This window comes from Eriocheir sinensis, chromosome 5 (genome assembly GCF_024679095.1).
Source record: "Eriocheir sinensis breed Jianghai 21 chromosome 5, ASM2467909v1, whole genome shotgun sequence".
NCBI lineage: Eukaryota > Metazoa > Arthropoda > Malacostraca > Decapoda > Varunidae > Eriocheir > Eriocheir sinensis.
The window spans coordinates 22,428,104-22,443,487 of record NC_066513.1 but is presented as its reverse complement, the minus strand read 5'-3'; the positions used below and the strand labels follow the sequence as shown (position 1 = coordinate 22,443,487).

The 15,384-nt window shown below is 43.3% G+C and overlaps 1 protein-coding gene across 3 annotated transcripts in view; it reads left to right on the top strand.

Moving 5' to 3' along the window:
* The first annotated feature begins 1,563 nt into the window (after positions 1 to 1,563).
* LOC126985288 (uncharacterized) overlaps positions 1,564 to 15,384 on the top strand; it is a 57,702-nt gene continuing 43,881 nt past the window's right edge. For all 3 annotated transcript variants that reach the window (XR_007738461.1, XM_050839997.1, XM_050839980.1), the window contains exon 1: positions 1,564 to 1,728. Coding sequence is in view for 2 of the 3 variants with exons in the window: in XM_050839997.1 (XP_050695954.1) it covers positions 1,711 to 1,728 (18 nt within the window). In the remaining variant the exon portion in view is untranslated. The remainder of the gene's footprint in view (positions 1,729 to 15,384) is intronic.

Genomic DNA, 15,384 nt, shown 5'->3' with positions numbered 1-15,384 from the left:
GGAGGTGAATGGGCAAGCGAAGAGATGGGTGACTATAAAAAATAACAGACTGGCCTGCTTCTCCCTAACCCATCACCCTCCCTTTCCCCCCTTCCCCCCTGTGACCTATTCCTTCCCGTGACATCACTGGACTATAAGTATGACGTAAGAGGGAATGGGAAGGCGAGGAGATGGGTGACCGACTGACTCCTTCCAAACCCATCACCCCCCCTTCTCTTCGTCCCTCTCCTCCTTCAGCCTCCTCCCCTTTCTCGTGACATCACTCTTGCGTCACGAGGGGAGGCCGACCGCTGGAAAATATCAAAATAATCGATAAAGAAAATGACGAGTCCGACCGAGGCGATAAGGAAGCGATAAAAAGCTGCCGTGGACAAAAAAAATCGATGCGAGGAAGGAAGAGGAAGAGAGGGAGACGTGAAGAAAGGAAGGAAAGGGGGAAAGGAAGGAAGGAAGAGGAAGAAGGGATACGCAAAGGAAGGAAGGAAATGGGGAAAAGGAAGAAGGAAAGGAAGGAGGGGATGAGAAAATCGGGGAGCATTGCAAAAAGGGAAGGAGGGATGAGGGAAAAGAGAAAAGAAAGAGGGAAAAGGGAGGGGGAAAGGTGGGTGAAGAGGGAAAAAACTGGAAGCAGGGCAAGAAGGAAAGGAAGGAGGGAAGAGAGAGGAAGACAAAGTGAAGGTAAGGAAAGAAGGGTAAAGAAGAAAATTAAGATATGGAGGAAGGAGAAAAGGGATGACGGGAGAAGCGCAGAGGAAGGACAACGGGAAGGGAAGAGAAGGGAAAAAAAGCGTACAGGGAAGAAAGAAAAGAGGAATTAAGAGGAAGAAAGAAGGAAAGGTAAAGAGGAAAAGGAGGAATGAGGGAGTGAAAATGACGAGGATAAGCAAGGGAGACAGGAAGGAGGACATAGGAGGAAAGAAAGAGGAAAAGTATAGATTCAAAGGACGGGGGGAAAAAAGAATGGGAAGAAGCAAAAAGGAAGGGAGGAGGAAAAGGAAGGGAGGAGGAAGAGAAAGAGGAGGACGAGGAGGAGGAAAGGAAGGAAAGAAGGCGTGGAGGAAGGAGGAAAAATAGAAAATTAGGTAATATACGAAGGAAAAAAAGACAAGGAGAGGAGATGGGAACGAAGAGAGGAAGAAGGGAGAAGGAGGAGAAGGGAAGGAAGGCAAGAAATTAGACGAGGAGGAAAGATAAAAAGCAAAAGGGAGGTTTTAAAGATGCAAGAACCGACGAATTGTGGAAAAATATATATAAGTGTTTACATCAAGGGAGACGAACGAACGAAGAATATTATGAATGTTATGAAAAAAATATTTGACGTGTATTATTGAAATTTATCACAGGAATGTCATAAGTGATACCGTGTTGTTGTTGTTGTTTTTATATACATATTAACGTTTTTTGGGGGGAGAGAGAGAGAGAAAAGTCCGATAGCATACATATTTCACACTCCAGTCCGGATACCGCGAGAAGGCGCCTGCGTGGTCAGTCCAAGAAGGAGGAGGAGGAGGGGGAGAGGAGGAGGAGGAGGAGGAGGAGTGTTCATCCCGGCAGCGTGGAGTGCCAGCGGCGGGCCAGCAGCAGTGCCAGTCCTCGCTCGGTTGCCATAGCGTCCTGTGACCTCTCGCCGCGTCTCTCTCTCCTCTCTATCCCTCTCTCTTTCTCTCTCTCACTCCCTCGCTCGCCGCCGCCACCACCACCACCGCCACCATGGGGATCGACGCTATGGTGAGTCTTGTTTTCTTTTGTCTCGCTTTTCTTCTTTGTGATTTGTTTTCTTTTTCTTCTTCTTCGTGTTCGTCTGATGTTTATTTTAGGGTGGTCATCACGTTTCTGTTTTGGTTCCTCCTCCTCCTCCTCCTCCTCCTCCTCCTCCTCCTCCTCCTCCTCCTCCTCCTTTCCTTCCTGTTGTGTCTCCTGCCATTCGTGTTTGTGGTCTCCGTCTTCTTGTTTTTGTTCTTCCTGTTCTTGTTCTTCGACTGCATCTGTTTCTCTTCCTGTTTCGTTTCCTCTTACACCTCCTCCTCTTCTTCTTCCTCCTCTTCTTTTTGTTTATGATCTTCCTGTTCTTGTTCTTCGATTGCATATGTTTCTCTTCCTGTTTCGTTTCCTCCTACACCTCCTCCCCTTCTTCTTCCTCCTCTTCTTTTTGTTTTTGTTCTTCCTGTTCTTCATCTTCGATTGCATCTGTTTCTCTTCCTGTTCCGTTTCCTCCTCCACCTCCTCCTCTTCTTATTTCATGCTTCCCTTTCTTTTCCTCTTTTGGTGCTTGTTCTCCTTTCTCTTCTTGTTCTTGTTGTTCTGCTTCTTTTTCGTTTATATATTCTTCTTTTATTGTTTCCTCTCGTGTTTGTTATTTCCATCATTATTCCTCATGTTCTATTAATCGTTTCCTGTACGTTTATTTGCATGTTGCTGTGTATTTTTCGTCCATTTATTCATATTTTGCCCCACTTCCTCTCTCTCTCTCTCTCTCTCTCTCTCTCTCTCTCTCTCTCTCTCTCTCTCTCTCTCTCTCTCTCTCTCTCTCTCTCTCGGTTAGTAGGTTTTTTTCCTTTTCCCTTCTAGTTCTTCCTCTATTTCTTTTTTTCCTTGTGATTATCTCTCTCTCTCTCTCTCTCTCTCTCTCTCTCTCTCTCTCTCTCTCTCTCTCTCTCTCTCTCTCTCTCTCTCTCTCTCTCTCTCTCTCTCTCTCTCTCTCTCGGTTAGTATCTTTTTTTCCTTTTCCTTTCTAGTTCTTCCTATCTCTTTTTTTTCTTGTGATTATGTTTCTCTCTCTCTCTCTCTCTCTCTCTCTCTCTCTCTCTCTCTCTCTCTCTCTCTCTCTCTCTCTCTCTCTCTCTCTGCAATGCGTATAGCTATCACTTCTCAGGTTAATTACTCTCTCTGTCTACCTTTACCTGCCAAATGTCGGTGCTTCGCCTCAGATTCCCATTATGCCGTTCATGATTGTGTGGTATTATGTCATTATCGTAAACGGGTGTCATTATAGCGAGGCAAGATATATTTCCTACTTATTATATACACACGTGCGGTGAGGTATCTCTCTCTCTCTCTCTCTCTCTCTCTCTCTCTCTCTCTCTCTCTCTCTCTCTCTCTCTCTCTCTCTCTCTCTGACTCGCAAATTAGAGACCTTCACACAATCTCACTTCTGCATTAAACTCACTCTTGTTGGTTGGTCTCCCCCCCCTCTCTCTCTCTCTCTCTCTCTCTCTCTCTCTCTCTCTCTCTCTCTCTCTCGCTCTCTCTGACTCGCAAATTAGAGACCTTCACACAATCTCACTCTCTCTCTCTCTCTCTCTCTCTCTCTCTCTCTCTCTCTCTCTCTCTCTCTCTCTCTCTCTCTCTCTCTCTCTCTCTCTCTCTCTCTCTCTCTCTCTCTGGGCAGCTATTGTTTCTATCGTACGCGGCAATGGCCGAAGGATATTAAAGATTTATGAAGCGTGTATGCAAGAAAGGGGAGCAGAGGGAGGAAGAGGAAGAGAGGGAAGATGAAAGGGTGGAGGAGGAGGAGGAGGAGGAGGAGGAGGAGGAAGAGGAGGAGGAGGAGGGAAGAAGGGAAGAAAGTGCATCGGTATTCATTAATTATTTTCGTGTTCAATTGATGTAACTGCGCACTACAGAGAGAGAGAGAGAGAGACGGGGGGGAGAGTGGAGAGGGGAACAACATTGTCACTCTAGAAGTACATTCATATTCTTCTTAGGAAACCCACGAAACATGATCCACTTAAGTTATAAAGTCCCGCATTGGGTCTCTCTCTCTCTCTCTCTCTCTCTCTCTCTCTCTCTCTCTCTCTCTCTCTCTCTCTCTCTCTCTCTCTGACACAAACAAACAGATGCACACACGCTCCCTCATCCCTTTTTTTCTCTTATTCTCCGTCCTATTCGTCTATTGTAACCTCCCCTTTTCTCTTTTATCGGCCATGGGATCTGTTTGTCTCCCTCCTTCGCTACTCCCTCCGTGACCTCTGCTGTAAGGGCGACGCGGCTGTTACCAGGAAGATGTACAGTGTGTTTGCTCCTTTTTGAGAAGCTTGAACTAGCGGTGTGTTAGCGGGATTTCAGTCCAGCTACTATTATTTCCATCATCACTACTACTACTACTACTACTACTACTACTACTACTTTTACTACTACTTTTTTTTCTCCTCTACTAACTTAGCTATCAACCCAAGTAAACATAACCGACCCTAACGTAACCTAATCTACCCTTACATAACCCAGACGCCAACGAAACTCATCCTGCTCACCCTGTCCTAACCTAGTCAACCTCTACTATATTATTCACCTAACCAAACCAAACATTATATACTATCTTAAAACTCTCTCTCTCTCTCTCTCTCTCTCTCTCTCTCTCTCTCTCTCTCTCTCTCTCTCTCTCTCTCTCTCTCTCTCTCTCTCTCTCTCTCTCTCTCTCTGTCCAGTGTAACACGATTGCCTCCTTTAAAAACACGTTCGACCGACACTTCCTTCAATTTAATATTAACTAGTGTTGAAATGCAAAGTTTTGGAGCCATCTGATTAATGTAAAGTCACTTAGGTCTGTGTGGTCTGATTTTCTATGTAAATTTCTCTCTCTCTCTCTCTCTCTCTCTCTCTCTCTCTCTCTCTCTCTCTCTCTCTCTCTCTCTCTCTCTCTCTCTCTCTCTCTCTCTCTCTCTCTCTCTCTCTCTCTCTCTCTCTCTCTCTCTCTCAACCTACTCAGCATAACTTATAACATATCAGCAATAATGGGAACCTAATCGCCCTGTTTCCCTGCTGATGGTGATGATGATGCTGTTGATGCTTCCTTGACGACTCTCTGCCTCTCTCCCTCTCCCTCTCTCTCTCTCTCTCTCTCTCTCTCTCTCTCTCGTTGTGTTATCAGATGCCGGACTGTGGTTTCCCTTACTGTCCTGTCAGCTTTAAGAGTTACAAGGTTATAGGAGAGAGAGAGAGAGAGAGAGAGAGAGAGAGTGTTTGTCTGTGTTTATCTTCTCTGGTGCATGGCTGTAAGCTTAATGATGTCTGTTTGTTTGTCTTCAATGTATATCTGTCTAACTTTCCGTCCATGTATGTATCTACCAGCATTTTTAACCATCTGTCTATCTATACACCTATCTATCTATCAATCTATCCATGTATCTATCAAACGGTTTATCTCATCTATATTCTTTTCATAGGGTCAGTGATTAGCAGACTTTTTTTCCCTGATATATTTTTTTGACCTTGAGCAGCTTCCATTACTGTAAAAAATATATTCCTTTTTTATATATTTTCCGTTTGCGCGTTCAACAATTTAACTCGTCCATGCAATTGTTATTCTTCGTCTGTTTTTTTTTTTTTATGTGTCTATTTCCACACACGCGGATTATCATACATATATACACAGGGAGGCGCACACACACAAATTCACACAACGTATTTGACCTACACATTGATGAGGACAAAAACACACAAACAGATAGCGCAGACTCCCACAGCTAAAGCAAAACAAACACAAGGACACACACACACACACACACACACACACACACACACACACACACACAGACAAAGAAGACGCCCCATGTAGTCTCCCATTTCGCAAGGACACACACACACACACACACACACACACACACACACACACTGATTAAAGAGATCAAAGCAATGCAAAACGCGAAGGATAAGTTCATTTTTAACCCCTGTTTTGTCAAGGGGAGAGAGAGAGAGAGAGAGAGAGATGGAAAGGAAAAATCACTTACATGCAGACATGACGAAAAAAAGAACATTGACAAGACTGACTGAAATAAAAATAGTGAAAAGGGAGGAGGCGGAGAGGGAGAGAGGAGGGAAGGGGTGAAGGAAGGAAGAAGCTGGAGAAGAAGGGAAGGAAGGGCAGGAGGGAAGACAAGAAGTGAAGAAGGATGGAAGAAATGAAGGAAGGAAGGAAGGAAGGAAGGAAGGATGAAAGGAAGTAAAGGAAGGACGGAAGGATAGGGTCAGGATAGGGTAGTGCAAAAAGCGAGAAGAAATGAAGAGGGAAGGAAAGGAAGGAATGGAATACATGTAAATAAGGAAGGGATGCAAGGAAGGAAGGAAGGAAAGAAGGTAGGAAGGAAGAAAGGAAGGATAGGAAGGGAAGGGGGAAGAGCGAAAAGGAAAGGAGAAATGATTGAAGAAAAAGCTGGAAAGGAGAGAGTGGAATGAATGCAATAATGAAAGAAAAGAAAGAAGAAAGGAGAGAAATAAAGAATGAGGAAAGAGCAGAGGAAAAAGTGAGAGGGAAAAACCGAAAAAAGGAAGGAAAGGAAGGAATGAAATAAATACAAATAACATAGGGAAAGGATAAAGAAGGAAGGAAGGAAGGAATGAAGGGTCAAGTGGGGTCAGCAGGTAACAGCAGGCAGGGCAGGGCAAGGGAAAGCAGAGTGAACCTTCCTTCCTTCCTTCCCGTTGGCTATTACGCCCTAAAATAACTCCTCCTCCTCCTCCTCCTCTTCCTCCTCCTTCGCTGCGGATCTCCACCAAAACAACAATTTACTCGCCGCAGAACGCACGCTTAAGAGAAACTAGAAGAAATAATAACAATAATGATGATGATAATGATGATGATGATGATGATAATAATAACATAAATACCACCGAGCGCACAGTCAGGACGTTTTTATTACTGGATATTTTTTGTTTTGTTTTTGATGTTTTGCTCCACTGTTGTTTGTTTGTTTGCTTTGGTTGTTTACGTGTATTGCTCTCGTTTTACTTTGGTGTTTATCTTTTGTTGTGGTTTTATGTGAATTTTTTTTTTTTTTTTTTTTTTTACATTTCATTTTTTTCTGCTTCCACTTAATTGCCGTTTTAGGCCTATTTCTTTTTTTTTTATTTCCTCTCCGTGTTGTTCGTTTGTGCGTGTTCGTTAGTGTGTTGCTCGCTTTGTTTTGGTTCTTTGTTGTTGTTTTTGTTTCCTTTTGTTTCGCCTCCCAGCGTTGCCACGTGAAGAGTATAACAAAGAATGATAAAGATAAACAAAACTCTGAAACTCATCTCCCTCTTTGTTTGTCCCTTGGTGCGCCCATCTGTCTGTCTCTGTCTTTGTCCGTTTCGTGTAGTCTCTGTGCCTTGGTCTGTCTTCTCTCTCTCTCTCTCTCTCTCTCTCTCTCTCTCTCTCTCTCTCTCTCTCTCTCTCTCTCTCTCTCTCTCTCTCTCTCTGTTAGTATCTATTTTTATTCGCTTTCCCTTCTAGTTCTTCCTCTTTTTCTTTTTTTTTCTTTCGATTATTAAGTCTCTCTCTCTCTCTCTCTCTCTCTCTCTCTCTCTCTCTCTCTCTCTCACACACACACACACACACACACTTTTTTTTCACCCCCGACAGATGCCAAAACCATTTCGGAAATTTTTCATCCACGGCAAAAACTCATCGTCGCTGCAATGCAACACTCAGCGGTGATTGCATTTTTGATACGTAATTATTCCTGGCCGAACAGAAGTAAAAAATAAAAGAGAAAAATACTGGTAAAAAGCTCGAGATAAATGTTGGCAATGCACGGCGGGAATTTTCTTTATCCATTTCTTTTTTCAACGGTAATTATAAACGCTAGTACTCATTCACACGGATAATAAAAACAACATGGAGTGATTCTGAAAAAAAAAAAAAAATCAGTTATCAAAGGGAATATTGAGGAAGACCCAATTAAACGCTTGTAGTTCTCAGCGGGAAAGTTCATCTGACTATCAAGAGCAAAGGGTCCGTACTCTCAAACATTTCGGGGCTATTTTTTTTTTTACAACAAAGGAGACAGCTCAAGGGCACAAAAAAAGGAGACAATAATAAAAAAAAGCCCGCTACTCGCTGCTCCTACAAAAAAACATCAAAAGAGGTGGCCGAAAGAGAGGTCAATTTCGGGAGGAGAGGTGTCCCGATACCCTCCTCTTGGCAGACAACGTACAGACAAACGTTGGCTATCACAGAGATTCGCAGAGGTGGGTGCATTTTCACGGGTAGTTTCATGAGCCTCGTGATAATGTGACAACCCTACTTTTTTACACAGCAATGGGCAACAAAAAGATGAAACAATTTTGCCCGCTAAATGCTGCTCTGTCAAAGCTCGAGCAATTCCACAAAGAATCAAACATAAACAGAATATGAGGAAGCTCCAATTAAATGCTCGTAGTGCTCAGCGGGCGGTTTATCTGACTGTCAAGAACAAAGCCCTTATTCTCCACCAGTTCGGGCTTACACACTCATATTGGCCTTTGTGGAGGTTGTGGGTATTTCCTTGGGTAATTTTATGGAGGTTGTGGGTATTTTCATGGGTAATTTTATGGAGGTTGTGGGTATTTTCATGGGTAATTTTATGGAGGTTGTGGGTATTTTCATGGGTAATTTTATGGAGGTTGTGGGTATTTCCATGGGTAATTTTATGGAGGTTGTGGGTATTTCCATGGGTAATTTTATGGAGGTTGTGGGTATTTCCATGGGTAATTTTATGGAGGTTGTGGGTATTTCCTTGGGTAATTTTATGGAGGTTGTGGGTATTTCCTTGGGTAATTTTATGGAGGTTGTGGGTATTTCCTTGGGTAATTTTATGGAGGTTGTGGGTATTTCCTTGGGTAATTTTATGGAGGTTGTGGGTATTTCCTTGGGTAATTTTATGGAGGTTGTGGGTATTTTCATTGGTAATTTTATGGAGATTGTGGGTATTTCCATGGGTAATTTTATGGAGGTTGTGGGTATTTTCATTGGTAATTTTATGGAGGTTGTGGGTATTTCCATGGGTAATTTTATGGAGGTTGTGGGTATTTCCATTGGTAATTTTATGGAGGTTGTGGGTATTTCCATTGGTAATTTTATGGAGGTTGTGGGTATTTCCATGGGTAATTTTATGGAGGTTGTGGGTATTTCCATTGGTAATTTCATGGAGGTTGTGGGTATTTCCATGGGTAATTTTATGGAGGTTGTGGGTATTTCCATTGGTAATTTTATGGAGGTTGTGGGTATTTCCATTGGTAATTTTATGGAGGTTGTGGGTATTTCCTTGGGTAATTTTATGGAGGTTGTGGGTATTTCCTTGGGTAATTTTATGGAGGTTGTGGGTATTTCCTTGGGTAATTTTATGGAGGTTGTGTCTTTGTTTTCCTCATGGTTTGTTTCGTAATAGTCTTAGTGATGTTTTGATAAGCTTCTGTCCCATGAATGTGAACAACACTTATGAGAACCCAAGTGATCTCCTTGGGGGCCTTTGGAAGTGTGTTGTGGGAGCCTGAGAGCGTCTGGGAAAACGTACGTAACCTGACACCTAATACCATGTCACATCACGCCCCATATCTTCCCTCCCCAACAGAAAAAAAATATACATTTCTAAACTTTATACACACAAAAAACATATTTCCCACACACACACACACACACACACACACACACACACACACACACACACACACGTACGCAGAATGTAGGAGGAAAAATATGTCCCCTCAGGATATACCGAACGACAGACCGATGACGCACAAATCGAAGTCGTGTTAGTGTGAAGGCAGAAGCAAAACACTTTTTATGGCCAGCCTGTGAGGGAGAAAAACACGTAAACATTGATCTTAAAATAAAGTAAAAAATAAGTATCGGCGGATTCCCGAGAAAAAAAAGATGTAAAGTGAAATGTAAAATAGTGTAAAAAAAATAACAGGAATCAAAGAAAGAAAAAAATAAATAGCGGAGAGAGAGAGAGAGAATAAAATGAAAACTGGAATCAAAGAGAAAGAGACAAACATCAGAGAGAGAGAGAACGGAAATCCTCACTTGACACCGCACGCGATCTCTCTCTCTCTCTCTCTCTCTCTCTCTCTCTCCCCCTCCTTCATGGAATACTGCCTCTCAATACGCTTTACATCGCTCAGCCTCTTGAAAAATGTCTGATTCGTCCATTTTCTTCTTCCTCTTGTTTCTCTTGAAAATCCCTGACCGTTTGTTTGTATTCTGTTTTGCTGTCCTGGCTTGCCGATATGTGTGTGTGTGTGGGGGGGGGGGGGGGAGGAGTGTGTATGTGTGTGTGTGGAGGGAGTGTGTGTGTGTGGGGGGGAAGTGTGTGTGTGTGTGTGGGGGTCACTATCTGTCTTCCTGTTTCTCTCTCTCTCTCTCTCTCTCTCTCTCTCTCTCTCTCTCTCTCTCTCTCTCTCTCTCTCTCTCTCTCTCTCTCACCTCTTGCTATTTCACCAACTTCAGCCTCTTGAAAAAAAATATCGTTGCCTTCCACACGCCGCGCCAACCAGATCGCGTCGGCATGGCGGTGAATAATTCATACGTAAAATCTTTACGTAAATTCCTGCCAATCTTTGAAAGCTTTCCAGAGAGCTACTCGCTCCTGTTAATCCGCAACGCTAATCCACTTTGAAAATAGCGGACTCAAAGACCTCCTCCTCCTCCTCCTCCTCCTCTTCTCGATCCTGATCTACCCTGATTTGTTGACTGTGTGAGTTGAATAAAATAGTATAAAAATGCCTCCTCTCCTCGTTTCTGGACTAACTTATTTCACTATTTTTTTGTCTGAGGAATAAAATTATAGAAAAAACTCCTCCTTTTCTCGTTTCTAAACTATCCTTGTTAATTTTTTTGTGAGGGTTAAATAGTATAGTCCCAAAAGCTAAAATTCATGTTTCTTGAAGTTTCCAATAACTTCATTTTCTTGCCCCTTCACCTAATATAAAATGCTTCCGTGATATTTCCCTGGAGCTAACACTCCTCCATATTGATATTTTCACATTTTTTTTCCTCGCAAGCAAAGTCAGTCGTTTCAAGCTCATCATTTCAAAAGTCAGAACGTGTTTTTCTTGACAGATCTTTTCCTTGTAAACATAAAAAAAATTAAACCTTACATAATTTCTTTAAAAACTCATATCTCACACCTCCATCATGACATTTTCACTTTTTTTTTTCCTTGCAAGCAAAGTCAGTCATTTCAAAGCTCATCATTTCAGAAGTCAGAACTCGTCTTTCTTGACAGATCTTTTTTTTTTACAACAAAGGAGACAACTCAAGGGTACAAAAAAAGGAAACAATAATAAAAAAAGCCCGCTACTCAAAAACATAAAAAAATAAAACCTTACATAATCTCTCTAAAAACTCATTTCTCACACGACGTTTCTTTTCTTGTAAACAGAAAAGAAACGCCTACATAACATATCTCAAAAGTTAAACTCATCTTCCTTGACATTTCTGAAACTAAACTTCGTGTGAATAATAAAAAAAGATAAAATAAAAAAACTAAAGAAACATATATGACACAAATCTACTCACACTGTCTCTCCTACTCTTCCTCCATTGATCCGTCTACTCTACCTCACCCAACTCTACTCTCCCTCTCACTGCTCCTTCTTCTTCGCTGTGCCTTCTCTTCCTACTCTTCCTCTTCTTCCTCCTCCTTCTTCGCTGCGTCTACTCTTCCTCGTCTTCCTCTTCCTTCTTCGCTGGGTCCACTCTTCCTACTCTTCCTCGTCTTCCTTTTTTTTCTTCGCTGCGTCTACTCTTCCTAATACTCCTCCGTCTCCTTCATTGCCTCAACACTTCCTCCTCCTCCTCGCACTCTTCTTCCTCTTTTGCTGCTTCTACTTTTCCTCTCCCTCCTCTTCTTTCCTCTTTGTGCCTACTCTTCCTTATACTCCTCCGTCTCCTTCATTGCCTCAACACTTCCTCCTCCTCCTCCTCCTCGCATTCTTCTTCCTCCTTCGCTCTGCCTCCTCTTCCTCGTCTTCCTCTTCCTCCTTCGGCTCGCACTGGTTCTGGCTGGCTGGGTGTCGAGGTCATTCTTCCGATAGTGTTATTGTACGAAATGGCACACGAGAGCGGGACACGCATTGACGAATTGATCGGCTTCAAGTATTTACGAGAGAATACGTCAGGCGCGCTTTTGCTTTCCTATGTTGAGTGATTTTATTGTATTTTTTTGAGGGTGGAGTGTTGTTTGTGTTGGTGGGAAGGAGGGAGGGACTGAGGGAGGGTAAGGGATTGATGTATGTATATTAAATGTGTGTGTGTGTGTGTGTGTGTGTGTGTGTGTGTGTGTGTGTGTGTGTGTGTGTTTGTTTGCGTGTGTGCGAGTGTGTGTGCGTGTGTGTAAGCATCTCATAAAGTAAACAAATAATTAATAACATCAACATTTCCTTTCTTCCTCAACTTTCCTATGCATATTTTTTCTCACCTCCCAAACATGTATATATAATTTTTCCTTTATGTATTTTTTGTTCTCCCCAAGTCCCTTTGAAGCACCCGGCAGGATCCATTTCGTTATTCCTTTCCTCTCCTCCTTTCTTTCCTCGTCTTACTCCTTCCATTCACTCTCTTTCCTCTCTCTTTTGTCTTGTTTGTCCCTGGCTGTCGGTCGGTCTTTGTGTTGTCGAGTTCTTTGTCTGTCTGTCTCTTATCCTCCTTGACTTGCCTCTCTTCTTGCAGTCTGTCAGTTTTGGTCTTTGTATTTCTCTCTCTCTCTCTCTCTCTCTCTCTCTCTCTCTCTCTCTCTCTCTCTCTCTCTCTCTCTCTCTCTCTCTCTCTCTCTGTGATGCTTGTTTGTTTTTTTCGCTTTGATTCCTGTTTTAATTTTTATTACTCTCTCTCTCTCTCTCTCTCTCTCTCTCTCTCTCTCTCTCTCTCTCTCTCTCTCTCTCTCTCTCTCTCTCTCTCTCTCTCTTTTGGCATGGTGGTGGGGAGCTCGATAAGTGTTAGAATATTAACGGCATAAGTGTGTTAGGTGTGAGGCGTGTGGTGGGGAGGAGGGGGAAGCGAGGGGGAGGAGTGGGGGGGAAGTGAGGAGGAGGGGGGAGAGGAAAGGGAAGAAAGGAGGAAGTGACTGCAGTGGGGAAAGAAAGGTTAAGGGGAAGGGGGAGGAGGGTGAAGGGAGGAGGAAAGGGAGGAAGTGGGGAAGGAGGAAGGAAGGAAACGGGAACGAAGGAGGAAGTGAGAGGCGAAGGGAAAGGGGATGAAAGAAAGAGGAAAGGAAGGAAGGAAGGAAGAGAAGAGAATGGGAAGGAAGTGAGGTGAGAACAGAAAGGTGCAAAAGAAGGGGTGGAGATGAAGGAAAGAGGAAAGGAAGGAATAATAAAGGAACGGGAAGGAGGAGGTGAGGAAAGGGGGTGAAGGAAGGAGGAAAGGAAGAGAAGAGAATCGGAAGGAAGTGAGGTGGGAACAGAAAGGTGCAAAAGAAGGGGTGAAGATGAAGGAAGGAGGAGAGGAAGGAAGGATGAGAAAGGAACGGGAAGGAGGAAGTGGGGACAGGAGAGCGAAGGAGAAGAGGGAGAGTTGGAGAAAGGAGGAAAGGGAGGAAGGAAGAAAGGAGGATGGGAAGGCGGAATATGGGATGCTAACACTATGAAAATATTCGTGTTCATTTAATTTAGAGCGTCATTCTTAAGCCAGTATTCTCAGATCCTTTCGGCTCACAACAAATTTTTCCGAAGACCACAAAATTTAATGAGAATAGTCGGGTTCTCAGGAGTGCTTTTCACATCCATGACGCAGAAGACTTGGCAAACTATCACTAGGCTCATAAAACTACCCGTGGAAATAGCACGCATAACCTCTACGAAAGTCTTACCAAATGTAGGTGCGTAAGATCCGAAACGTTTGAGAAAATGTGCCGTATTTTCAAACGTTTCGAGGCTTACACACCCACACTTGCTAAGGCTTTCGCCGAGGTTGTCTTAATATTTCCATGGTTAGTTTTATAATACTCACAACCTCTACGAAGGCCTTTTTTAAATTTGGGCGTGTCAGCTCCCATTATTTTGAGACATGGGCCAAATACTCAAACATTTAGGGGCTCACACACCCACACTTGGTAAGGCTTTCCTCGAGGTTGTGTTAGTATTTCCATGGGTAGTTTTATGAGCCCAGTGATAGTTTGACAAGGCTTCTGCACCGTGAACGTGAAAAAAACACTAATGAAAACCCGAGTACTCTCCGTTGCGGCCTCTGGAAATATATATAGTGAGAGTCGAAAGTGTATTTAAGCATTTACGAGAGAATACATCAGGCGCGCTTTGGCTTTCGTATGTTGAATGATTTTATTGTATTTTTTTTGTGTGGGATGTTGTTTGTGTCGTTGGGGAGGGGGTAAGGGGGGAGGGGGCGGTAAGGGATTGATGCATGTATAATAGATGGGTGTGCGTGTATTTGTTTGCGGGCGTGTGGGCTGTAGATTAAGCGATAGTACAGAGGTGTGTGTTAGGTGTCACGTGCCTAGGGTTGTCACTTCTGATCCTCCCGCCTGATATAGGACACGTAGCAAACACTTAATGCCGCCCCCTCCTCCTAACCCCCTAACCAGCACACCTTCGTCACCCCTCCGGCCAGGTAACTGCGCCACCCTCTACCCTTATTACCTCACTTGCCCACACACCTGTCCAGTCATACTTCTTGGGGAGGCAACACTCATCGCTACCCTTTCTCTTTTCTAACTTTATCCCGCCAAGCCAGCTCACCCGGCCACTCATTCTGTCCTATTGTGAGGGAGGAACGCTTCGTGGGCTTTTTTGTTTTCCGTGATTTGTTTCTGCCCTTGAGTTGCTTCCTTTGGCGTCATATAAAAACACCTGTCGAGTCATCTTTCCGGGCAGGTGACATTTACGTTATCTCCCCTCTTCCCTCCCACCTATACAGTTATGTCTCCGGGTATTGTCATGAAAAAAAAAAAAGCGGAAAAAGTCGTAAAAAGAGGAAATAGAGAAAATAAAAGTATAACATTAGCGAGGCAATATTATAACGAAGCACATAAGACGGATGATGTTGTTTACTTTGTTCTCATTTTTCACTACGACAGATTATTAGATACGAGATTACATTCACAAAGAAAAATTCCGTGCGTGTGTGTCTCTTAATTAAACTGCTAAACACGATAATAGCGAAGTAAATGACCACAGGAATGCCCCCACGTGCAGTAAACACACACACACACACACACACACACACACACACACACACACACACACTGTAACCTCGACCTACATACGAGTCGAGCCTTGCACTTAGATTAAATGGACGCTTGGCAAATCGGGCGAGTGTTTGCTGCGTTTATTGGGCGACGTCACGAGGAGCGTCCGGCGAAGTAAACGTTTCATCGGAAGAATACGTTTGTGGGGCCTTGGATCCTACACGTGTCATTGCTGTTAAGAGGTGAAGGATTCCAGACGTTCTTGAAGTTAAACGTTTTACTGGGGGACTAAAAATGAAGGATATGTTTTTTTTTTTTACAACAAAGGAGACAGCTCAAGGGCACACACAAAAAAGGAAACAATAAAAAAAAAGCCCGCTACTCGCTGCTCCTAAAAAGAATCCAAAGAGGTGGCCGAAAGAGGGGTCAATTTCGGGAAGAGAAGTGTCCTGGTACCTTTAATTAGAGTGAATAAATGAAGGTTATGTGTTCTTAAACCTTTAACTGG